General features: G+C 50.7%; 5 protein-coding genes across 5 annotated transcripts; 4 read left to right on the top strand and 1 right to left on the bottom strand.

Moving 5' to 3' along the window:
• The first annotated feature begins 9,142 nt into the window (after positions 1–9,142).
• K460DRAFT_154661 (uncharacterized protein) lies at positions 9,143–10,080 on the top strand. The gene has a single exon (XM_040926836.1). It carries the CDS (start codon positions 9,257–9,259, stop codon positions 9,923–9,925), a length of 669 nt encoding a protein of 222 aa, XP_040786510.1. The 5' UTR covers positions 9,143–9,256; the 3' UTR covers positions 9,926–10,080.
• Positions 10,081–10,845: 765 nt separating this feature from the next.
• On the top strand, positions 10,846–14,547 carry K460DRAFT_397134 (transcription factor Bmr1). Its single transcript, XM_040936142.1, has 4 exons — positions 10,846–10,970; positions 11,047–11,101; positions 11,192–13,051; positions 13,116–14,547. The coding sequence occupies exons 1-4, from the start codon at positions 10,901–10,903 to the stop codon at positions 14,170–14,172; spliced, it is 3,042 nt and encodes a 1,013-aa protein (XP_040786509.1). The 5' UTR covers positions 10,846–10,900; the 3' UTR covers positions 14,173–14,547.
• Positions 14,548–18,371: 3,824 nt separating this feature from the next.
• Positions 18,372–19,281, top strand: K460DRAFT_291219 (NAD(P)-binding protein; the record flags this gene model as incomplete). Its single annotated transcript, XM_040929262.1, has 3 exons — positions 18,372–18,432; positions 18,487–18,963; positions 19,016–19,281. The coding sequence occupies 3 exons, from the start codon at positions 18,372–18,374 to the stop codon at positions 19,279–19,281; spliced, it is 804 nt and encodes a 267-aa protein (XP_040786508.1).
• A 1,361-nt stretch (positions 19,282–20,642) lies between these two features.
• On the top strand, positions 20,643–22,471 carry K460DRAFT_342719 (uncharacterized protein; the record flags this gene model as incomplete). The annotated part of the gene is made up of 5 exons (XM_040931202.1): positions 20,643–20,750; positions 20,805–21,136; positions 21,185–21,462; positions 21,518–21,601; positions 21,651–22,471. 5 exons carry the CDS (start codon positions 20,643–20,645, stop codon positions 22,469–22,471), a joined length of 1,623 nt encoding a protein of 540 aa, XP_040786507.1.
• Positions 22,472–22,729: 258 nt separating this feature from the next.
• K460DRAFT_342716 (uncharacterized protein) lies at positions 22,730–23,827 on the bottom strand (the record flags this gene model as incomplete). The annotated part of the gene is made up of 3 exons (XM_040931201.1): positions 22,730–23,114; positions 23,169–23,666; positions 23,732–23,827. 3 exons carry the CDS (start codon positions 23,825–23,827, stop codon positions 22,968–22,970), a joined length of 741 nt encoding a protein of 246 aa, XP_040786506.1. The 3' UTR covers positions 22,730–22,967.
• Between the last annotated feature and the right edge of the window lie 999 nt (positions 23,828–24,826).

Below are 24,826 nucleotides of genomic sequence, written 5' to 3'. Positions count from 1 at the left end.
CGTGAATCAAGCTTCTGGAGACCCCGCCCGGGCGCACGCCTGTGAGAATGATGCTCACTGTAGACACCTAACACGAGGTAAGGCCCACGTCTCGGGATGTTGAAATCCGCAAAACACCCTTAGCAGGATCTAAAAGATCAGCGAAGCCCCAGTGTTCGGGTCGGCCGCTTTAGGATGGCCTACATACGAGAACAGCAAATAGCTGTCAAGCTTAGGCGAGTGGTCTTGTCTGCCTTTTGCAGGAGTAGTGCATCCCGGTCAACACGGACGCGAAAAAAAAGCGCCATTGACGAAATGCTTCTGCGGTCTGTCAGCCGTTGGAGCCATCGCATTGTCGAATCTTGATACAAGGAACAGAGTGTTTATTGAGAGGCTGAAAGATCTTCATCTTAGATGTCATGATCTTCTATAGCCCTGTTCCGGCTTTCCCCACGGTCCGAAGGCATCATAAGCGCCTCGCTAAATGTATAAGAGCATTACCCAGCTCGAGCTCGCTAGGGTATCTGAATGAGCAGATATTGCAATCGAGGGGCAGTGGCGTAACCGTCCGCGTGGGACTGCGGCTAGCTGATGCTGATCGAGCACTCAAATAGACGGCTTGCAAGCTCAGTCGGGTTTTGTCAGGCACGAGGCCTCATACCGGGTAGGACATGGTGTTGCGGCTCCTGCTATCATTGAATAGCTGCCAACTTGTGCATGGAGACTATCGCTACGAAGAGAATGTTGATTCATCGTTGTCGCGATAGCATTGTGGATACGCCCGTTCCGTATTGTCGTTTTGAGTGTCGTTGTGGTGGTGGTGAAGGGTTGCGGTCGGGCTCCCCACTTTCCGATATTATGTAACCAGGCACGTGATACCCGTAGCCCAGGTACCACGCGATGTACCGCACGCGGACGACATACGTCAAACACCAATTTCTTACTCCTGTTAACAGCTAAATTTGTTACAGCCATTCGCCCGCGTGGCAATGTCCATTGGAAGCTTACAAGCAGAAAGGTCTGTTGTCCATGGTGATAGCTCTCACACAGCCGATTAACTGTGCCCCCTTGACTTTTGCGGTTGACGTAAGCGCAGATCATATATTTTTAAAAAATGTCGAAACATAAGCAGTTAGGCTTGGAACAACTTTGACCGTTCCTCAATATGGACTATTCCGTCCTAGCTCGCACTTTATCATGTCAAATATCTGAACAAGCACCAGTAATCGAACCCAGTACGCATGAAGACAGACTGTACAAATTATGGTATTGGCGTCTCATCTCTTTCATGATTTTTGTTAGGCCTCGCCTTCGATCAGTGTTGTTTTTCAGTCCTGATTATCATCCGAGAATAACATGTTGTATCATTGCTTTGCGCATTCTGGGCCTCCCTGCATTCAGGAGCGCTGCATCTAGCCCTAAGCTTAAGTCGCTTTCAAGCCACTTACATGCTCGTCAGAGACTTGCTTCCATACGGAGATAGGAGCATGGCTTTGCTAATGTTCGGATGTCCACGCTGTCACTGTAGTCTCACCCGCAGCTACATGGACGGCCTTTTACCAGATTGAGAATCGGCTTGGCCGACTTTGAGATTTTCAAGATCATTGCAGGAGTCATGCAGTTGCTGCTGTAGCTTCGGCCCCGCAGGATTGAAGATCATCCATTCGGGTCACTTAGGCGTTGTGGTAGTCGAAGTCCGCCAATTGACATCTCCTAGCCTCCACCATGAGTGGCGTTCCAATCGTCAGCAGTTCGCTCACCCAGGTATGTAAGCAAGCTGTGTAGCAAGCATTGGCCATTCTTGGTGGTCTAACATTTATAGAGACTCTTTAGTGTTGTGGGACTGGGTTATGTAATCTATGAACTGTGCTAGAGAGTTAATTCAGCCACAGAGTCTCTGGCCCTTTTGGTCCAGATAGTGTTACCAACACAATATGTCCTAACTAGGTGATGGTCGGCGGATCTACGGGACTCAGTTGCCGAGACAAGCTGCTTTATCTTGCAGTTGCTGAGCCCTGCAGGCCGGCTATTTTGATCTTCCACTTGGGAGTGATAGAGCAGGTGCCATCATCGTCAGAAAATGGCCTTGATTTAGTGCTGAGCCATGCTCTCCATATTCATGTCACTGTCGTTAACTTAGTTTAACTGAATCCTCGGTATGCTGTTATCAAACCCCGGTATGCCGCACGAGTCTATAATGTGCACGTCTTACATTTAGAAAGTTCATGTACACAGCTGCGCCATTGTGAAAAAAAGGCAATCTTATCCACATATCTCTATTAATGCGCCCAATAGATTAATCTTTGTGCAATAGAATGTGTCATCGCCATGATCTTCCAGAGCAGATGCAGTTCTCCACCCATCTACTGCGTGGGGTGCTTGCTGAATGATCATCACCACTAAGTGTGGTATCGATTTCTGATTGATTCGTGTCTGACTTCTCCTTTGAGCAACAACTCAAAGCCCGGAGCTCTTCGAATAACAATTTTGGTACTCAATGACAGTGACAGTGTACTTCAAATACATCGAGCCACCTCATCTAGACGCCTGGTGAAGCAGATCCTTGCAACACGAGCCAGAGATCCCGAAACATTGCCGTGCCTTGTGATAGGGACCCCTTGCCTCCTCTGACACGTCTCTTTTACTACTAGCCATCATCGATTAAGCAGGCTCCCGTAAATCACCCAACAGAACGGTCTCTCCTTGACCTTCAGGGAGCCGCGAATCTAGCCTCTGGATAGATCGACCCAAAGACCCATGCGCAGCTGGATCACGGCCCGAACACGATGTGGAGATCTGAAGATGCAAGTACATAGTTAATGGGCATATTATTACGTCAAGCCTTCCCTCGTGCATGATGGAAGGGAGGGTAGGCAATATGAGCTTTCGACGTTCAACATGATTCCTGCACTCAATTTCGTGACCAGAAAGATGGTCGTAGACATCTTAAAAATTAAATGTACTTCCAGCTAGCAAGCGAATCTTTCCGGCGAACTAAAGCTCCCTATCCCTCAGTTTCGTCGGGAAATCGCCACGATGGCAATGCGGCCTCCATGCAATGGCTGTCAAAGCTTATGGCGTCCATATTGTCGCTATAGGCAACAATTCTGGTGTTTTGTGACCCAATTAGAACATAGCGGCGGCTAAACAAGATCGCCTGGACCTGTTCGATCTCGGGTAGATCGTGCAACGACATGTTGGCAAGGAAATGGAGGCACTAGCTGTCGGGTGTTCGTGCCGCACATCGCTTGACGTTGTAACGCTAGTGGTCCAAATCTTTCGCCCTTTCCACAAAGTGGGTGTTCGGAAAGAGTCTTCACAACTCCTAAGACCTATCCACTCCTGTTTCAAGGTCTTCGCTTGTCTTTGCACTCCTCGCGCCGAATATCCGTAGACATGATCTATATCCAATCAAGCTCGAAATTCGAACATCGTCAGTGTTGAAAGTGGCCGAGAGCCCGTGGCAGTACTATTGAATCTGCTATGGGGAGTCACTTTTTTACCGAACTTACGGTATTGACTTAGGTAGTGGCAATTTCCATACGCTGGTGCAAAATCGGTAATCCATGACGCCTTTAACAATTTTCCTTCTTCAGAAAAGGCGGGCCAAAGAAGGGCGAACGTGTCGTGAATATGACATGCCGGAACTATCATATGTCATACCAAAGTCAGCCCGCCAGAGAGCTACTTGCATGGGCTAGCGCTGCGAAGCCTGAACTTCGAGTTCCACAGGGATTGGGACTGGACTTGGTGACGATATAGTCTATGCCTCTAGTTCGGTATCCCTAAAACTCTGTAGCAATTGTCAAGTGTATACTGAGGATATGTGAAGCGAAGAAAGACCGCCTCGGAGACCCCACTACCGACGCGAATGGTGTACTACACGTGTACCGATGTCCGGGTACCCTCACTGAGATGCAGCACGCGTTGACCTTTGCTCTGGAATTCCGAATCCGAATCCACGGGAAATTCTCAGAATTCTTACTCTTGACTCTTCACAATGCTGTCGGCTTCATGTGTGGCTTTGTATCACATCGCCCGATTGGGGGAGAGCACTGTGGCTTGTGTGTAGGAGGCTGCCATAGCCAACGCACAATGTCGCTTGGTATTGGCTCCGTCCAATGTTACGATCAAGATAGGACAAGAAAGCGGGGACGCGTAGACTCACCATGGGTTAGGGAACACTTTTTCCTAATATGGCATCATCTGCGAACCTGTTCGTTTTCGTGCAATCGGTATCCCTCTCTTTCCTAGAAGGTGAACGACAGGTTCGTGGACTGTCCGAAAGCTGCTGAACACAGCGTTATCGTCAAGCAGTATATGACGACTACACAAAAGCACGTTCGCCGCTGCTTGGCCAAACGCAACAAACGGTATGAGATTATCTCAGTGGTAGCACCGTGACTTCCTGATTCGGTGAGTGCACGTCTCTTCTCACTCTCATTATCGTACCGTAGCGACCTTGCATCCATCAGGACTGGTCCACGATCTTGTACGACAACCCTACGTACGCCTTCGTTTCTCAAATTCGCGCCTCCAACCTCTTGCTTGGGCCCTTCGCGCCGCGAGGGTCTGAGACCATGTGAACACTTTGTGTACCGTCAAGCCACGCGCGGAGGACTCAAACCACGTTCAGTTGATGCAACCAATCTCGTGGTGCATAATCTAGTCTGTTACACGGCCTCAGTGCGGCAGTTGTACGAGCGCAACATCAACTTCTGACAGCGGATTATCGCGCTCTCCGGCCGTACCGGAACATCGTGTTCTTTCAAACTTCCATGAAGGATATGCAGGGCTCTCTGCCTGCTCATGCAGCTCCAGGCCCGGCGTTCCATGGCTAATCTGCAGAACTTCGTGGGATTGCCTATCGTGTTCAAGTTTACTTCCGCGTGCCAAGTTCGCGTGTTGAAACTCCGGCCGGGAAGCTCATCCGCAATACGGGGACGGGAATGTCGGGAGTTGACCGCCCGGATGACCTTCTTCTGGCGACTGGCAGTTCAATATACTGTGGAGTACGGCAGTACCTGTTTGGCTCAATATCAGGCTTGATTTTTGCTTGAAAGGTTATTTTCGTGCTACCGATGGTGACGACTGGATATTTCAGATGTCGAAATCGAACAGGGGTGTGTGTTGTTCGCTGCAAATCGTTCGCAGCCCGCATCCACCGTTACGCAGACTGGCGCCGTCGCACTGCATAGTCGACTGCAACTTCCAGAGAATTCTCGACCCATGTACCTAGATGGAGTGCCCATGTGCCGAGCGAACTTTATACCGCTTCCCGAAAGTAGCACGTATCCAGTAATATACGTACAGTCGGTACTGTTGGAAAGGTAAGCGCACGCAAGGTAACACGAGCGAGTATATTACGCCCATATATTGCGCGGCTTTAACAGGGCCGTGCCGAGGCACCGAGACCCTTCCGGTATACTCTCAAAGACATCGTGTTTGACAACGAGACCGTGATACGGGCATTCGCTTCCACTATAGTGGCCGTGCCCCTGCTGATAGAACGACTCTCATAAGACACTTATGACCGTGTAGAGAAAAAAAGGCGCACCTTGGTTTCGGTTCCATAAATTGGCCCCAAGATAGGAACCCCGTATACTTGTCAAATTTTTGATTGAGATGAAGTACCTTGCAAGATAGGGCGCGAAGTCTAACGTGTGTAAGCTGGATAGATGGCGCGGACTTTTGCAGGCTGCTCCTTGTCCAGCCGTCATCAACCTATACGTGACCGTTAGTCGCTGTTCTAAAAATGCCGAAGTCTTCATTTTCGGTCTGATTGTCTCTCTTGGTTCAGTGTTTAGCCTCATTTCTCTTCCATGTCAACTGCGCGCTCTTCGGACCTTAATTGCAGTAGCTGAAATATGAAAATACCGGATGTTGTAGTGAACATAATCATAGACCGCTTGTGCACCCCCACCCCCGTACACGCAGTGGGATGATCTAGAGGGTACACGACGACGCCCCGTATTAGCTAAGCATCCGCCGTAGTGGGCATTAGCGAGCGACTAAGAACGGGAGCTTCCTTCCTTCCTCCAATACCACAAGAGTGAGCATAGTAGTGCGAGCGTACGGCTCACAACACAATGCGTTGTTTGATCGCGCTGATGCGTCGCAGTCTCCACATTTATTCTGTGGTATCCTTGAGGTCTAACGTGGAGGCTCCTGGGCATTATCCAACTTAAGCGACCAGAGGCGTACATTACACTTAGATGTGCATGATCATAGTAAATCCAGTATCCTGGGACACCGCAGTAATGAGGTAAGGCCTGGCTCATGTGCTCCACACGCCACTCGCCTACTCAGAAGGTTTCTTGCATAGTGTGTAGCGTGCCTTGGTTGGGATGAATGCTTAGAGAAGCCGTGGTACTGGCAGAGCTCGTTCGACTGCAGGGAATCATCGCCTGGGGTCTGGTAGGATGAGAACCTGGAATGCGGTACGCATGGCCACCCCTTCCAAGGTCAGGGTATGTATCGATGATGGATGCATACATCCAAAGTGACAATTTTTCTACCTGGATGATAGGTGCGCGGCAGGTGTTATCCCATATGATGTTGCAGAGCGGACACACCGAGTTCGCCTTCTGTCCGCAGGCTAATTCCTTCATCCGTTGCAGGAGACACGGCGAGTAACCTCATGCCTTGCTTCAATTGTTCGTGTTCGTACTGCCGTTTCCGCAATGACGCAAACCAGTGGAGGAGGGGAGTTGAGAGGCGCAACGTTGAGAAGGCTAGGCTTAGTTTGGTTTGAGTTACTCACCTCAGCCTTGGATCCTCAGCCACCAATACATGAATACATTAGCCCTGCATGATCGTCAAAACAGGTCGCTCTAAAAGGTATCCTAAAGATGCTGTCATCTCCCTCGTGTGGAACTTGGTGCCTATAGCCTTTTGCTCTTATCGTCGTGCGATAGCCCAATTGGTGAGACTGGTGACAGCTCACAAAATCGAGTCAGCAGCAACATATCCGGAGGGGAACCGCACGTCGTGAGATGCTGAGATGCTGCCTAATGGTGACGCTATTTCTCCGCAGCGGGATCTCTCGGCAGCTAGAGTCATCTGTCCGCTCCCGCCCCGCCCAATAGCATCCTGCGGAGTTTTCGATTTTCTTGTGATGACGATCACAAGCAGCTCGGAGGAAAGTGTTAGCGAAATCGTAGAAATCGATCGTCCTGCTTGCAACTATCTACCAATGCCTAAGAACAGCAATAGGTGCTAGGCGGCCAGCCCTACCGCTCCATTTGCATATTTCTGAATTTTCGACATGGAGTGGACGGCCTCTCTTCGGGTCAGCCCGTCTAATCCAGCCCTCCGCAGCCCTTATCGATCACTCTTCCTGTCATATCTCTCCTACAGCACTTCGAGCGTGGAAATGGGAAGGGTTTTGCGAGGTGTGGAGTTCCAAGTAGCAATGAAATAGAAGCCATTGAATGATGCCAGGATGCCTACTTGTTTCTCACGCAGGGTCTTCAAAGTCGTGAGGAGCAACGTGCTAGTTGCGGTGCGTTAGACGGCTCCCGGCATGGCTCTTAGCTGACAGTGCTTTCGAAGGCAGCGATTCGTCCTTGTATACGAAGTAGCCCACCACAACAACGCAGACCCCCACTAAGGCAGCCGTGGCTTCTTTTCGACGTCACTGTGTGTGCGTAGACGGAGCGTGGCAGCTACTGCTGTCCACAGGGCGCCTCAAAATGTTGGAAAACCCAGTTTGACCAATTGTGGGGGCATAGACGATGGATACGGAGAGACGTTGAGATACGCAGTTCGCGAGCGCATTGCTAAGTATGGTACTCTGGGGCCATGGTCTTGGCTCGCCTTAGCCTGTAGATCGCTATCGCTTAGGAGCGCCTCTCGTGTCTTTGATTGGGATGAATCTGGCTTTTCGCGTCGCGGGCCGCGTTGATGAGGCAACTGCTTGGTCCCTGAGTGCTGTCGAGATAAGGAAAAGTGAAGAGGGGCAAAAGGTGTTCGCAATCTGCAACATGGCTTTTTCCTGTAAATTTGATTCCAGCATGTGTAATTGCAAACCAGCGGGGACAGCCGACTTGGGACGCCTGGTACACGAAACGACGGTCCGAGGTGATGACGGCCGTATCCAACAGCCTTGTTGGGGACTGGCCATTTGCGAACTTGATTCTCGTGGGAAACTAACAGTGGTAGCAAAATCACTAGACCTGTTTCAAAAGCAGCAACATTTTCACGGATCCACAGATGAAGCAATACCTATTCTCAATGTTTTCGTGTCGTACTTGGTCGCCTCGTGTCGTGATACAAAACGTCTGTTATGGCTTCCCAAAAGCTGCGTTGCCCCAGCTGGAGTGCTTCGCAAGCTTCAAGCCGTGGCGTAGACCCCGGAATAGAGATGGAAGCGAGTCGCCCTCTCCAACCTTGTTGGGAAGATCTCTGGCTCGAGCTCCCCGTTTGAGTAGAAGATCGGCACTTAGGGCTGGTTCCGAGTGCGTGGGCTTCCTAGATTCGGCACGCTGGCTTCATCAGCGACACTTGCAGGCTCCCAATTGGAGATTGATCCTTCGTTTTGTTGACTGACTTGCTGATCTTCCCCGGAGTGTCACGTTTTCAGGTAGCCTTCGTCGCGCGCACCGCTTGGGGCTTACTGTGCGCGCAGAGTACTTGAGCCGTCACTATTTGCATCATGAAGAGATAGTAGCTGCGGTGTAGATGATATGCTGGGCGAATGTGCAATCTGACATTTGCCCCCGGCATGTCGCAGTGGTCCATGGATATAAGCACAGTTAGCGTTTGCTCCGTTTGGGTAAGGAGCCGAGTTTCTTTGTATTTTTCGAGTTTTATGATAAGCGCAGACGCAACCTGAGGCGGACACGTCGCCGAGCAAGTGATAGTCCATTATCGATTCAATGCTGTGAGGGCTCCATGGCACCCTAGCTGCAAAGAAAAGAAGATTGCAATGAGAGCTTGAGCAGTGTGTACGAGATGGTGATCTCAACAGCACCGCCATTGTACGTGGTCGATAAACCGCCATGCCTTGAGCGCGAATGGAGCGGTAATAGACGATAAGTAGCCGCATCTAGAGCACATGATCGGAAGGCACGTGAAATGCGGATTAGGAAGTGGTACTAAGGGTTGCCTGAAAAGCTTGACCGGCGTAGATCGCTTCCTGTGATAATAATAGATGGCGCACGCCAACGCCAGTGACGCAGTGGGCTCACCGTTCGATACACATCGCGAGGGATATGGCGTGTCAAGATACAGGAAATGACGACAAGAGGGAGTAGGAGCAGCGTCTAGAGTCAACATGGCTGGCGTTCAATACAAGTTGTTACTTTGGGTTTGTGGGGGAGGCGCCAGGCTCGCAGGGACAGACAATAATGATTTGGACTGCGACGGACTGTGGCGGCTGTACTTCGTACCCAGTGAAGATGGACAGCCTCTTGTGCCAGGGTCGCTCCATCCGAGAGCCACGTCAAAGAGCAGGGCAGAGAAGACGGTACCGTACATCGCTTTCGACACAGGGAGAGGCCCTGCCCTAGCAGCTTCTCGCGGCGCGTGTCAAGTCAAGAGCACTACTCAGCCGCGTGTTGCTGACCTACCTCTCTACGGCGTGGGATCTCGTGTCGTGCAATCGCTACCTGCGAGAGCATGCTGCCAAAGTTTGAGTCGTATCCATTGCGATACGGGCTGGACCGGGCTGTGCTCACGGCGGCTAGCAGCAGTCAAAGGTTGCCATGCGAGGAGCGTCTGTCTGTATAGACTCAGAAGCTGGTGTACCTTACGCCCGCCCGGCCAGGGAGGGTCCGCGGGTGCTGATTCGCCTGCGTGTCGGAGGCGGAGGATCCACAGGGTTGGCAGTAATGTTTGCGTATTACAGAATAATACATTACGAGTGCCCGGGTTGTCTTGGAGGTGTCTTTTTTCCACGACGGCGGCCGCTTGGGGGTTCGGTTGGTACAGTACAGTACAGTAGGGTGGGTGCTGACGCGGGCTCGGCGCTCGTCCCCCCGGCCTTCAGCAGCACAAACCTCGACCCTCGTCGACCACCAACTCACAGCCCGCAGTGCAGATCTCCAAGATGCATCCCTGCGCTCGCTGAGTCTTATCATCAACGCTGTGCAGCCGTCCCCACCCCCCCATGGCGCCCAAAGCAGGTCTGCAGGCTAACCGGGTTGAGACGTGGCCCACCCAAGGGCCTGGCGCTGCATGTAACTGCGAGGAACTAGCTCATCGCTCTCGTGCAGCTGGAGCGCTCCTCAATTGATGAATTCAGCGACGCTCAGATGCATAATCAACTCTCCGCGTTGGGCCTGGCACCTGGGCCGAACCCGCTCTCTCTGCTCAGACGCCTTGACGTGCTCACTCTACTGACGCCAATTCTTCCGTGGTGCCCATCCTCGAATCTCATCTGCATTTCTTTTCCCGCCCCCAAGTGTCCTCTGCCTGCTCGACATCAGACGTATTACTAGGCCTCCTCTTGTTTGATCTTGTCTCTCTCCAGAGCACTGCCACCAGACTCTTCTGCAGTCAGCCCCCATAGCCATCCTCACACACGTCTTTCCTACGGGCTACGCCCAGGGATACACCCTGACGTTTGCCATATCCTACCCATGGGCACCGTCTCCATCTTCTCATCCGCTCTACCAGCTTAGAAGACTGCTACGACTATAGACACACACACATACAACCAAACTTCGCCCCCCTTGGAACAAGAATTCCCTCTGCTGTCCTTGGCCAAGTACATGCGTCCCCGCCTTTGCTGTCCCCACTTTGTGTTAGCAACTCGATTTCCGGCTTGATGTTGGTAGTACTGTATTAGCCTGCTAAAGGACGGCGTCTTCTTTCGTCCCCTCCTGGACTTTCTCCCCAATTGCTCTTCGCTGTTTCGTCGACCACCACCTCTACAGCCTTGCTTTATTAACCGTACTTGCTTCGTCTCAACGCCAAAATGGTCTTCTGTACCTATTGTGGTCAGTCTTTTACCAGGGACGAGCACCTGGAACGACACATCCTCACCCGTGAGTCTGCCCCTCTTTGCCCGAACCATAGTCCGAGCCCTGCCACGAGTCTCGCACTAATCACTCCCACGACCAGATACCAATGTAAAACCCTTTAAATGCTTCACCTGCCACATGAGCTTCGCTCGACGGTATGTTCTTGGTCCCAAGATTCTCTTCGTTGGCTTGCTTTCGTTTCGTTGCGTCTATTCGTGACGTCGAAGAGCTGACCAAACTTTTAGGGACCTTCTGCAACGACACTATACCGTACACGGCCGTAACCAGAACAACGAAGAAGGCCTCCCACCGCAGGGTATAATACCTAAATCTGCCGGCCGCACGCCAATCGCCTGCAGCAACTGTGCAAAGACCAAGACGAAGTGTGACAAGAAGTTTCCTTGTAGTCGATGTGCGCAAAGAAACCTGAAATGCACGTTACGGCCGACTCGGCGAGCGTCCAAGGGCGTCCAGAGAGTCGTGGGACCCCTAGAAGGAGTAACAGCGGAAAGTGGAAGCTCAAGCGAGAATGGAAGCAACACGGAGCTGCAGATTACTTCGAATAGCACATCTCCTTCTCAGGAGGTGCAACCCCAGCAGGCGAACGGACAATCGTCACCACCGCAGATGCAGCAGCCTCCACCCCTTCCAATCGGCCAGCCCCAGTCCCGAAGACAATCGCAGTCGCCATCGATAACGCACTCGCGGAACCCATCTATTTCGCAGCCGGTGCAGCCCCTCTCACATCCAACTCCCGAAGACAAAGCCATTCACATCTCGTTATCGAACACACCGCCCTTTTTCGACCAATCTCCCCCCAACCCACTTCCTCAAGCATCCTCATTATTATCGCCATTGTCTACGCCAGTCAATAGCATGAACGGCTTCGTCTCTTCCACGCCAATGTCCGGATACGACGACTTCGTTAGAACAGTGAGAGATCAACCCGAGAATGAAACCCCGCAGTTTATGATGGATCCTTGGAGTACCATGAGCATGGATGCGGACTTCGACCCAATGCGGATAGATCCCTCACTGATGATGTCCATGGGCATGGACATCAACATGGGGCCTCCTACAGACGGAATTCTTGGTATGATGCCAGAAATGTCTCCTCCGCAGGCATTTGGACCTGTGCAAACTCCCATACAGACGCCACGAATGGATGAGTCTTTCTCAGATCTGCAAATAGGAAGTTCAGCCTCCATGTTTTACCCTTCTAATCGGCATTCTTCCATCGCAGACGCTGGGATTCCGGATCTTGGTGCTATCATCGCAGCCCAGGATGGCTGGACTGTGTTCCGTTGCACTCCTTCCATTCCCTCAAGCTCATGTCCTCGCACCGCCAAAATGAATCTTGATCGCCTTGAACTGAGCTTGAAGAACCATGAAGGTTGGAGTAGCTGGATCCCATCGTGGGATGAGTCGGACTTCCAACAAGGCGGCCAGATAGCGGTTGCGAAACTACAGGAAGCAACCCGGGACAAGCTTCTCGCAATCACTCAAAGCTTCCTGCACAAAGCTCTAGACATTCACAAAGACGGAAGCACCTCATCCAGTAGTGGCGAATCTCCTGGATCCCTTGCATCTGGCTCCAACTTCGTTCTTCTTCCGCCCGCCCGCGTGCTGGAGTATTTCCTCAAATCGTATGCCAACTCTTTCGAACGCTACTATCCTACCTCTTCCCGTGGTATTTTGGACACCAATGAGCTGATGCAAAATTACAACGACAAAGCATCGAGTTTACTGATCCTCATGATGATTGCGCAGGGTGCTATGAACATTCCGTCCATCGAGGCGAGATGGTTGACAGGCGGGTTCACGGAAGCGTGCCGGATTTCGCTTTTCGACCTTATCGAGAGAAACATCATCATGGCTGGTGACCCTATTGTACTGCGGGCTGCTCTTCTCTTTACTGTCCAGGCGGCGTGGAGTGGCGACAAGTGGCAGATGGACATCGCCATGGGCCAGCGGGGTATGTATTTTGCGATGCTTCGACATTCGGGTATACTAGAGCCTCGGTCGGTCGTAACTCCTCACATGAATGGGAATACAACGACGGACGCGTTGTGGCGGGACTGGATTCAGCAAGAGAGCCGAAGTCGGTAAGTAGTGAAAAGCTTGGATCCCTGTTGGTCACGTGAACCACGCTTACTAAATTTCTTCTAGCCTTATCTACTCTTGGGTGATGGTCGACCAGGATCTGTCTCTGTTCCACGACACGGCGCCTCTATTCGCGGTGACGGAGTTTGGGGCACCTATGCCGGACTCAGATCGACTTTGGCAGGCTCCCACAGCTGCTGTGTGGTCCGAGATGTTCAACCAGGTGCATGAGTTCTCCAATGGTTACTCCTCGGTGGGTTCAGGGGCTCGACCACTGTGCCTGAGAGATCTCTTCCGCCATTTCCTCGACGACGAGATCGTCGTCCATGATGTTCAAGAGGTCCATCTTACTCCCATGCACTTGCGTCTGCTCCTTCACCCGTTACAGCTTCTAGTATGCCAGTATTGCCAACTCCTCAGTTGCTTTTCCGATAGCGTAGCGCCAAGGTCGCGAAATAGGGCGCTCACTGCGGCGTCGACTCGCTTGCGTCTCGAGGAGGCGCAGGCGTTACTGGGGCGTTGGTTCGACCTGGCGCAACGGTACATGAAGTCCAACCCTATTTGCCCTATGATGCAAAGTAACCTTGTCATGTTCCATCTCATCAGCATGAATGCTGTGACCAACTTCCCTGAGATCGAGAGACTTGCGAGACGCGAGGTTGTCGACGGCTCGTACCAGCAGGTACTCTGGATGCACAAGAAGTGTCTTTCTGATGTGCAAGAGGCAATCACCCACGCTGGTCAGATCCTCCGTCTTGTCAGAGAGATGCCTCGAGGCATCCGTCCGCCATGGTGGCCCGGTGCCGTCTATCGTGCCGCGCTCGTCATCTGGACTGATTCTTTAACTCATAACCAGTCGATCAGTACCAATCAGCAAGGGGCGTATCCACCACCCAATGCTGCGTTCTCCGTAGATCGTCTACCAGCAGACCATCAAACGATCCTCCGGTTCCTTTCGCGGAGAGAGGGCATCCCAACTCTTACCAAGCGGGATGGAACACCTGTGCCGCTCGATAACGGCTTTGCTGTTCTGTCTCACAGCATCGACGTCATCGATGAAGGCGTTGCAACCAGATTCTCGGATGGTATCCGCAGCAAGCTGGAGAAGTTGGCCAGAGGCTGAACGATCGCACTTTCCTTTATTTTCTCTTATCATCTTCGCTGTTATCTTCTGACACATGACGTATTAGCAGGCGTATTGGCGTTTCCTTTATAGTCACTTCCCAGCCTTTGTCTATCTTTTCTTGTAGATTCTTATCAGCGTCAGCGTCGAAAGTTGCTTTGGACAGTATGGAGGGTCTTCGGACATATTTCCCGGTACGGCGTTCATCGGCAAACGCATGGGCGGTAACTCGAGTGGTCTGGACAGCGTTTACAGACTGATTCCGGACCTATCTGACTGTTATCAGCAATGGACTGCACCGCAGCTCATAATGTATAGTACATAGGTATGATGATTAAGCAGCAGCAAGCAGCAGTGAATAGAGTGTTAAAGCGTACCTTGTCAGAAAGACGATGAGTCCAAGTGCCGTTGGCGACCGTATGATGTAGGCATTTGTAGGCGAGAGTGTCTCTTTTTCTAAGCTGCCAATGGGGAAGGTCTTTGGTGGCCTTCAGCTTGGGGCAGGTTCCACATCAATTACAACCCTTTCATACTCGAGTCGTCAATGTGGGGCTTACTGCTGGCACGACATGGGACGGAGTGACGAGTCTCTTTGTCACGGCCGACCTGTAGCGCACGGATATATATCCTCTCTCTCTGCACAGAGGTCCTCCCTCTTGGCGATCTGCAAAAGCGTCTTCTTCCAGCTTGTTCCCTTCTGCGCTTGTGTTTCAAATGTGAGTCAGGCGTGCGTTGGGGTTATTTGATGATTGGTGTCTTCGACGGTTGGAGGATGATGGTGGGGTGGGTAAGGTAGCCTGTGTGTGGTAATGCATGGAGAGGCGGCACTACTGTGGCGGGGTGTTCTATCCCATGGGATGTGTGGGATAGGTTGGGCCCTAAACGATGGCCTACGTACCCCTAGGAGAGAAGAGCAGTGATTGAGATCATCTGGATATGCCACCAAGGAAGCGGTTAAAAATGAGTGATAATGCAAGTGATTTGGCTTGGATAACGAATATAGGGTTCGAGTACATGATGGTATGCAAACGTCTGCAATCGGTGATTCAATGGGACACCACATCAAATCAAAGGAACTACGATTGAGGCACATAACTCGTCTTGCACAGGTACACTTCGCATCTCCTCCATTTCCGGGACGGCATATAGGTCCTCCGTCACACCGTACCCGCGCCGCACTACTCTTTAGGTTATACCATGTTTTGTTAATCACCGGGAGCAGCGCTGGTAGTCCAAAAACGTCGCTGCATCCGGGCAACTGGTACCGGTAGGCCCACAGCAACCGGTCTGATTGGGGTTGTATAAGCCTATAGGGCTTTGGCCATGAAGGCCCTTAACATGCTACTCATTTTGCTCAGTTGTGGACGGGCATATGCTTCGGTGTCACAATGACAGAGTCCCGGTACCAAGGTACCTCCCTGCAGGTTCGTTGCTTGACAAGCTTACGCGTTCAACTTGCACTGTCATCTATACGAGTACCAGATGCAAGCCTAGGGGAGATAAGTGGCCACGTAAAGCGGTCAGATCTACTTCAGTTTGATGCTGACGTCGTTTCACATCACACTGCTCTACGGCACTAAGGACTCCAAGCAGCACGGAACTTAAGATCAACGGGTTTCTTTCCAACCTTGATACTAAACACGAGGTGCGGCTCATCCTACGGAAGCCCGCACTTTGGCCGTACTCTGCGTATCTGGACCGTGCGATCGGAACTGAGTATTGACATCAGTTATCAAGGCACAGTCCACGTACGAATGCAGCCTCGTAAGTTTCATGCCACGCCCGGTGAGTCGGCGATAACTGTTGCCGTTGGTGCTGCAGGCTTCCCCTAGACGGACAGTGAATGGCAGCAGAATCATTGTGGCACCCTTGCTGAGCTGGTTGAACCTGCAAGATGTAGATCTTTCGTGCCGTTGCCTGTCTACCAATCTAAGCTCAACCTTCGGAGACTTCACCGGATAGTAACCGAACAGTGCCTGACTGCAGAAGTGACGTCTATACGGCCTTAATGTGTATTTGTACTACTCCTATTTGCTCGTAGTTCTTGATTATCTCAGTTTATAGTTTGACTGCTAATTCTAATACTTTAGAATATTTTCCGTAGAAGACCCGTGATAAACATTAGAAGAAGTACAATTAGGTCAACTTAGGGCACTGGAGTGTGCTGTTCAATCAATGCAGTAACTCATGTGATCCTTTGCTAACTTCGAAGGATTATCTCCAGCAAATGCTACTTAATAATGAATGCCTTGGTCAGAGATGACATGGAGCAGACGGAAGAGGAAGCCCCAAGTAGCTCGCTAATGTTGGTTTTCTGAACGGAGAATGGATTGAGGGGAAACGCGAAGCGGCTGAGGAATAGCTTGAAGACCCACGAGGGCTTTTCTGACGCGACTAGCCCATCGGCTATTCTGGAAACGGCCGCTGGCGAATGTACAGTCAAGTGATATGCACGTTGATTGCACTTGTGGGAGAAATTGAGCGATTGAACACTACTTTGACTGGTGTGTATTACAAACTACGGAAAGAGATCGTCTCTTCTGTGATGTTGCATGACCGTCTATCAATGGTTCCATGATCTAGGCCTCTCGTTAATATTGATGTTTTACAATTACGCGCTGCGAATTCTTCACCTACCAAGATCCTCCGCTACATTTCGGTCTGCTTCACTAATGTGCTTCGGAGTCAGTTTGAGGGGTCTATCTTCATCCGTGTCTCAACGAGCTCATTTCACCTCCGGAAGTATCAATGTGCGGGAGAATGAAGAATGATGCAGCAACATCCGAATCTCCCGACATACTGCAGCCAGCTCATCGACACTAACGCGCAGTGAGATGCCATTGCATGATGACGAATTAAAATATGCGCTGGAAAACCAATGAGAACTATAGAGGGATTCATGGTGCGCACTCTGAGCCACTGCCATAAAACACTGATAAGACCGCATGCCGCTGGCGACAAAACATTCTGCTTACGGCGAGGGTCATTGAAGAGCGCTTGGCTATACTCGTGCAGAAGCGCAGGAATCATCTCTCGATGCCAACACTCTGTTCAGCATCTGCGTCAAGAAGAGGCCTGAATTTCGGTTGCGCTCAAGGTAGTAATACTTCCAATTTGAGTCCGTCTAATATGGACACTTGTCCGTATCTTCGAACATGTATAGTGCTCGATATGAAAACGCAGTTGGCTCGTATTTGACCTTTTGGGCTTTCTTTTCATTAGCATGCTGACTCGAGATGAAGTGAGGTTGGAAAATGCACGGACTAGAGCCGTCACCGGCGGGTCCCCACTGTGGGCCGGACACGAGTAATCGTTGATTGCGACACCTAGCCAAGGATTTGCGGCCGAATCGTAAACTCATTAACCGATCGTCCTCGGACTTTGCAGGCCTCGACAAGACGTCAGGACTGGGAATGGGGAGCCATTGGGAAAGCTTTGCGAAGAGCAAGGAGGTTGAGAGAGATCTGGAGACCCTGTTGGCCAATGCACCTCCCCGCTTCAATAGGGTCACGTGACTATGGCCAACTCGAATCTTCACGGTGAGTTATCTTCTATATTATTCTTCGTGACAAGTCTCTATTAGCCGTCATCTACGATGAAGGAACTTACATGTGGTAGATATCTGTGCCACTACGACACTCTGATGCACAATGTGACTTTGGGTATTTCTCGAACCGTGATCACGGCACCTCCCGTTATCTCGAGCTCTACCTGGGGCCACAAATATTTTCCTCGCAGTTGGGAAAAGACGAAGATGGTCATTGTTGTTGCTCAGCCGGCCTCGGCATTTACGCAGTCATCCAATCAGTGCACCCTTGATCGCCTCGGCCCCTCTTTCCGGTTATAATCCTAAACAAATTGAGACTCAGGCTCTCCTACGGGGAGCACAAGACGGAACAGAGTATGCTGTTTCAGCCCTAGGACTCACGACTCTCGGAGGCGCCGTTATGTTCCGAGCCGGAGGCGCTCAGTTGGGGCAACTATGGTTGTTGAGATACCGACGGGAGTTAGATGGAGAAGAACTGTTCATTAAAATCATTCTCCGCTGGAGTCCCGAGTCGTAGGGGTATATATGTTGTTGTCTTCATCTTTGAGATAGATCATCATCACAGCAACTCATATCAGATCTCCACAGCAGACATTTAAGGATTCAACAAGTAAAGAACTCTCCCAATCAACGTCCACCTCACAAATTCAAAATGGCCACTATCGAGCAGACTTGGAGCTTGGAGGGCAAGGTTGCCGTTGTAACCGGCTCAGGTAAGCAACGACCCCATACACGATGTGAAACATGGATTACTCACCAATGTTTAGGCCGTGGTATCGGAAAGGCGATGGCTATCGAGCTTGCGAAACGCGGCGCAAAGGTCGCTGTCAACTACGCCAACACTATTGAGGGCGCCGAGGCGGTCGTCAAGGAGATTAAGGCATTGGGCAATGGTTCCGATGCTCATGCCTTCAAGGCCAACGTTGCAAAGGTCGAGGAGACCGCGAAGCTGATGGATGATGTTGTTGCGCATTTCGGCAAGCTCGACATCTGCTGCTCCAACTCTGGTGTCGTTTCTTTCGGTCACTTCAAGGACGTTGAGCCGGAGGAGTTCGACCGCGTCTTCAACATCAACACCCGTGGCCAGTTCTTTGTCGCCAAGGAGGCGTACAAGAGAATGGAAGTCGGTGGCAGAATTATCCTCATGGGATCCATCACCGGTCAGGCCAAAGGTGTACCCAAGCACGCCATCTACTCTGGCTCGAAGGGTGCTATTGAGACCTTCACCAGATGCATGGCCATCGGTAAGTGAAGTCTCGGTGTCCCCCCGGAACTACTTGCTAATAAGCAATACAGATGCTGGTGAGAAGAAGGTCACTGTCAACTGTGTTGCCCCCGGTGGTATCAAGACGGACATGTACCACGCCGTCTGCCGCGAATACATCCCCGGCGGTGAGAAGCTCAGCGACGACCAGGTCGACGAGTATGCTTGCACTTGGTCACCCCATGACCGTGTTGGTCAGCCAGTGGACATTGCTCGCGTCGTTTGCTTCCTCGCTTCCAAGGATGGCGACTGGGTGAACGGAAAGGTTATTGGTATTGACGGCGCTGCTTGCATGTAAGCTTTGATAGATATTTTTGAAAGCTATCTTCTAGACTCTTTGGGCCATTATAAGCTATGGGATATTCGAAGCATGCATCGGCGTTCTTAGTAGATGGAATCAAAAAAAAAATCAGATCAATTAGTCAACATTCTCTTTGCATTGTTTGTTCGTGAATCGCAATCACAGTAGAGCATTCTCGCATGTGCTTGAGAAGAATATTTCACACAAATTTTCTCATTAAGATTACCTTCCATAGCACTGCCTTTCCTAAATCCTGTCTCAGACTCTTCGAGTTCCTGAAATATTTTTCAGAACCTGCACTTAGCGAAAAATTTGCCGCAGAATGAATACAGGTTTGAGAATAGAGTTAACACCACCAACAAGGAAGCTTCGAACATGAGTGTTCATGTTTTGAGATGCCGAGCCTTGGAGCATGGGTGACATGAATGGACGCTTGGCCCAGTTGAGACTAGTCGGAAGCTTAAACAGCCGAGGGCGATCTGTTCCGTACAGCAAACTTCATGGCGAAACACTACTCCAAACATCACTGTTTGACCATTTGAAGAATCTGGGGTCCCGCCGACAAGACTCAGAGGCTATCAGACATGATCTCAGTACAACTCTTCGAAAAGTACCTTCGGTGTCATACTAACTTTTTGTTCATTTGATCCACACCCGTCAGAACTCTAGTCGTTGAAAACCGGGAACGCTGAGTCGAAGCTGCTTCAGCCAGCGTTCGGATTTACTCTCTATCGCCTCGTACTTCACAAGCTTTAAACAAGAATGTCATTGCATGACTTTCAGTACATGGTATACCGTGCGACCCCTCGACTCTTTGCAGAACAGCTTCGCCACTCTCAATGCGTTTCGTTGCGAATGAGAACTAAGCTCTTCCATCGAGATGCCCGAAACCAAACGATTTGCCTAGCTTCTGAAACTGAACATGTACAGAAGAGCAATTCCGCCAGTACGGAGTATGCTTGTCCGACACCAAACCTGCAAGAAGTTATGGTTTCGCGGTTGTGTCGTCGAATGGATATGGTTTAGGCAAGGTTTTCGTGCAGTCTCCCACCTGAATGGGCAGACACCTTACCACCTAGCACGATTTACATCCGGAGCTGGCCACCACTAAACTCTGCAGCAGGATACTGAAACCAGATGAGCGGAAAGCAGATACTCCGGGACGAAGCTCAAAGTTATGCCCTGAGACTAAAAATCCTCATATAGACTGGGCTGCCGCAGTGAACGGCGTGAGTACCTCTCTGCACAGCAAGTCTGGTCAATTGCTTCGTCGTTCCTTCTTTCCTGTCGTTCGTAGCGGTTCATCTTTTCTTATATTTAATCTGTCACTTAAAGCCCAGGTGGCCTTTCTATTCAAAATGACGTCCGGTACTGTCTCCTCGCTTTTGGTTCTCTTCTTGAGCTGCACGCCGGCGCTAGCTCAGACGCAGGCGCAGTTCAATCAAGTGCTTAATGTAAATGGCGATGTAAGTTGGGCGTCCCTTTCAACATTGTCAACAATAATTAACCAATCCGTACAGATGAAGCTCAACTCCTTTCAATTTCCCGATCGTTCAAAAGTGGAGACCTTCTCCCAGAAACAGCAACAGATAATTGTTAATCAACAAACTCCCGCCATCCCCGCGAACCAGGTTACAGGGTCAACCGGTCAGCCCTTCGTCGCCATCACGCCACAATCAATGACCATTAGCACTAACAAGGCTACGGACTTGGTCGGTGGACAGGTTGAGATGGCCATGACTATGCAGAACCTGCAGAATGCCGCTGTTCAGCCAGACAACACGTACGTTGCCATGCTTTCACCGGATAGGCAAACTTGGATGATTCAGGAGACGATGAGAAGCGTCAACAGGTAAGAAAACCCTAGAAGCGGGCACTGTTCATTGCTGACATTTAAAAGCACTGACCTGACCGTACGCATGGTCAAGCGAAACCAGCTCGACGGCGAGTACATGGTCGTCGGTCGTCAGACGATCGAGACCAACACCTTGGTCGTTCCATTTGGCAGTGATGGAGCTACCTCAGTTGCTATTCAGGGTACCGGTCTTCAAGAAAACGAGTTCCAGGACGGATTCAGGATGTCCACCCGTGCGACTCAGCCCATGACAATGAACGTCGACGTCAAGGATGGTGTTGACCAGGGCATGTTGGCTGGACTTCAAGGACAGCAGGTAGTCAGTAAGTTCTCATAACATGCAAAATCGCCCTTTCTAGATGACTGAGCAGACCTTAGATGATTACCGCTACTCGGTTATTACAAACCTAGCTGCCGTCACCCCAGACTTGAACCAACAAGTGACTGTTGTTCAAATGCCCAGTATGTACTATTGCGATTATAAGTTTGATATGTTTTAATATTTTATAAGTCAATGCGGTCCGTATTCAAAAGATGATGCAGGCCATGGGTGTTTCACCAACCGGTCAGGTCGCCATCGCCGTTGCTCAACGTGGTGTCCTCCAGAATCCCGGTGGTGCCACTGGAAACCTCGGCGGTGCCGCTACCCAGCGCCGCGGACTCACCCGGGGTGAGTTCAGGAAGGAGGTTGCTCGCCAAATCCAGGCTGGTACACCAACCAACGGCAACAACCCAGTTGCGACTCAGCTGTTGCTTGCGCCCACCTTCACCCCCATTCAGGCTGATGCAGTCCTCGACCAAACTAACATGCGAATTGCCATCCCTGTCCGTCAGGTGGATGGAGAGTACATTCTTACCATGCAAATGATGGGAGGTGCCCAGGCTGCTCAACCTGCTCAACCTGCTCCCGAAGGGCAACGTCCTACTGAGGGCCAACGTCCTACGGAAGGCAAACAGCCCACCGCTGTTCAGAGCGAAGCTCCAGTCACCGAAAGCCAAACTCCTACTGCCGAGGCACCCGCTTCCAGCTCCATCGCAAAGGGTGAACGTCCGACCCCCGAGGGTCCATCTAACAGCACTGAGCCAGCTAAGCCTGAGCGTCGCCAGGAGAATTCCGGAAAAGACAAGTACGGCCAGACGAAGCCGGCGCAGGGTGCTGTCATTATGACGATGAAGATGATCGACGACATGGCCGAGGCCGTTCTATGGGGAGGCCAGGCGCCCATTACCAGGATGATGAACGACTATGTCAAAGCGCAGACTGGAAAGGGAACGGACCCCATTTCCAACGGCACGTCTTCGTCTTCGTCTACCACGAAGCTCATTGTCTAAGCGTGCACTTTTATTTCCTTGGTCTCGTCAGATTGTTGTTTCCGAAGGTTTCATCTAGCTTCCCTTATGCAGATGTTCTTGCCCTTTTTGGATAGAAAATCAGTGTATATAAATTTGAACTAGATCTGTGAAACTTGCGAGGCTGCTTCGCTATATCTTCATGTTTGCTCAAAGAAAATGTCATGGTGTCTCAACAGATTTGATGCCGGAGGCTCGCATCCCAACTTGGAACGGAAGCACTGAAATCTGGTGTCTTGTGTCTCATCTTTAGATCTTGCATTTACCCCGGCTTCTTGACTAAGAGAGGGAGACATTGATGTTTTGGTGAGACGCCTTGCAATGCTTCGACCTGCATGTTGACAAATATTGCGAATGATTTATCGAGCCGTCAAGCTAACGCCTTCCACATTACTCCCCATAGGAGTCATCGACAGACCCTGTCAGCTATTTCGCAAAGATCGCATCGCTCGATGACATGAAGGCTGCGAAACACTCTTTACCGTCTACTTGGCTCGAATCCACTCAATCTCAACTGCCTCTGAAAGTTCTTCTTCGACCGATTCCTCATGAACACCATGACATAGGTAACTGCCGTCAACAACGACGCTCCCACTTGAGCGAGGCCGATGTAGAAACTCGCGCTCTGCAACACAATCAGTATGGGTAGATCCCGAACGAGAGTATTAACATGACCTACCTGCACAGTGCAATATCGATTAAAGTCCACTTCACCAGCGAACTCTTTCTGGATCGTCCTTGCAGGTGCACTACAGGTCCATCCCCAAAGATCATTGCTCTTTCCATGCTTGTCTTTTTCCGAGCGGTACGTACCCGCAGCTACACTCCAAACGACGAGATTCCCTGCCGTGATGATCCAGCCGAAGACTGAAGTCACATGGCTTGCCCTATTCGCCTCGTCGACGCCAAACAGGTAACTGAACACGGTGCCAAAGTTGAGCAGCATGGAAACAGCAGCGACGGAAAAGTACATCCATGTTGGCCATGATTTTGTGTCTTTCGCCCACGCGGTACGCGACATCTTTTCGCCGGTCGAAGTTGTGACGCTGCGGTATATGTCTCTTGTGCTGAGAAATTTGACAAGGGTCATGGTTATAGGGACTAGGACTGCGACGGAGATACTGAAGGCGACAACGCGGGATACGACGCGTAAACGACGGATGTTGGCTTTTATGTGCTGTTTTGGTCAGTATACTCGATTCTGGATCTTACCATGTGGTTGCGAAAGGTGGATAAACATACTGCATCGGCTTTTTGAGCCTTCTTGAGATGCTCATAACCCTCAAATCCCGGCGCGCGTTGGTTTGGCGTGCTTGAATTGGGGTCAAACAAATGCATTGGCTTCAGTGGTGAAGATTGACCGGACGAAAAGCCAGGGGAGGACATGGCTGGTGAAAGTGGATGTTGCTGATCCTGTTCGTGCGGGTCCGGATTGTATCAGGATTCGGCCACCATTATATGCTCTGAATCTAAGTTCAAACTTTTGTCATTTTGAATAGATAGGAAAGGCTCATCAACCGTGCGCAACCTTCTTCTCTCGTATACGGCCCGCTAGCCAGCCAGCCTTATGCATTTGAAATTCTCTGGGCTTGAACTCTCGGCCCTCTTGTCCAACGCACCAATCAGATCCAGCAAAGTCAAATTACTGCTGCAGATGTCATCTGCTGCGGCTGAAGTACCTCTTTCCATAAGAGGCATCGTGAGTGTGGCGTTGCGGATGCTGATGCTGATTCGCTAAACAGAGGGTGCGTCAGCAAGCTAGCTTATGTGACGATGGCACTATTCTTAGGTCCATGTTTTCGGACTAGTAGAGACGGGAGGGCATTCAAGACGGGTGTCACAATCTTAAAGTTGTCCCATAAAATAAGTTCAAAGACGAGTCGCTAAAGCGAGTGCAGCCGGATGCTGAGGTTCCTCGAAAGCCGAAGCTCGTTCAAGCCAATTTTCTTGAGTCAATTAGGGACGCTGCTGTTGTTGATTATTAGCTATACATATCTGAAGCTAAATTTATGTGGCTACTAGACACATTATGCGTTAGCTAAATGACTGAATAGTTTTGGTGTCCGTGGCCTCTAGAATGGAGACTAAGCAGATTTGGATCTATTGGTCGATGCTACGCGGTGAATTGGTTCGGTGCTTCCGTAGGATGTCACTACAGTTGTCTGCAGTTGTAGTGTCTGCGATATGAGATCAGAATTTCTTTAGAGTCCAAAGGAATGTCTTTCCCTTCAGCACCCATTTTGCGGCTTACGCCCGTACCTAGAGCTCTCTTGGGTCATTCAGTGTCGCCACAGCAGCTGCGCTGAATATCACCCAAACGGGCGACTCTTGTGACTT

The sequence above is a fragment of the Cucurbitaria berberidis genome, assembly GCF_010015615.1.
Source record: "Cucurbitaria berberidis CBS 394.84 unplaced genomic scaffold K460scaffold_4, whole genome shotgun sequence".
Taxonomy (NCBI): domain Eukaryota; kingdom Fungi; phylum Ascomycota; class Dothideomycetes; order Pleosporales; family Cucurbitariaceae; genus Cucurbitaria; species Cucurbitaria berberidis.
The sequence above is the reverse complement of the archived record's forward strand: the minus strand, read 5'-3'. Positions and strand labels throughout refer to the sequence as shown.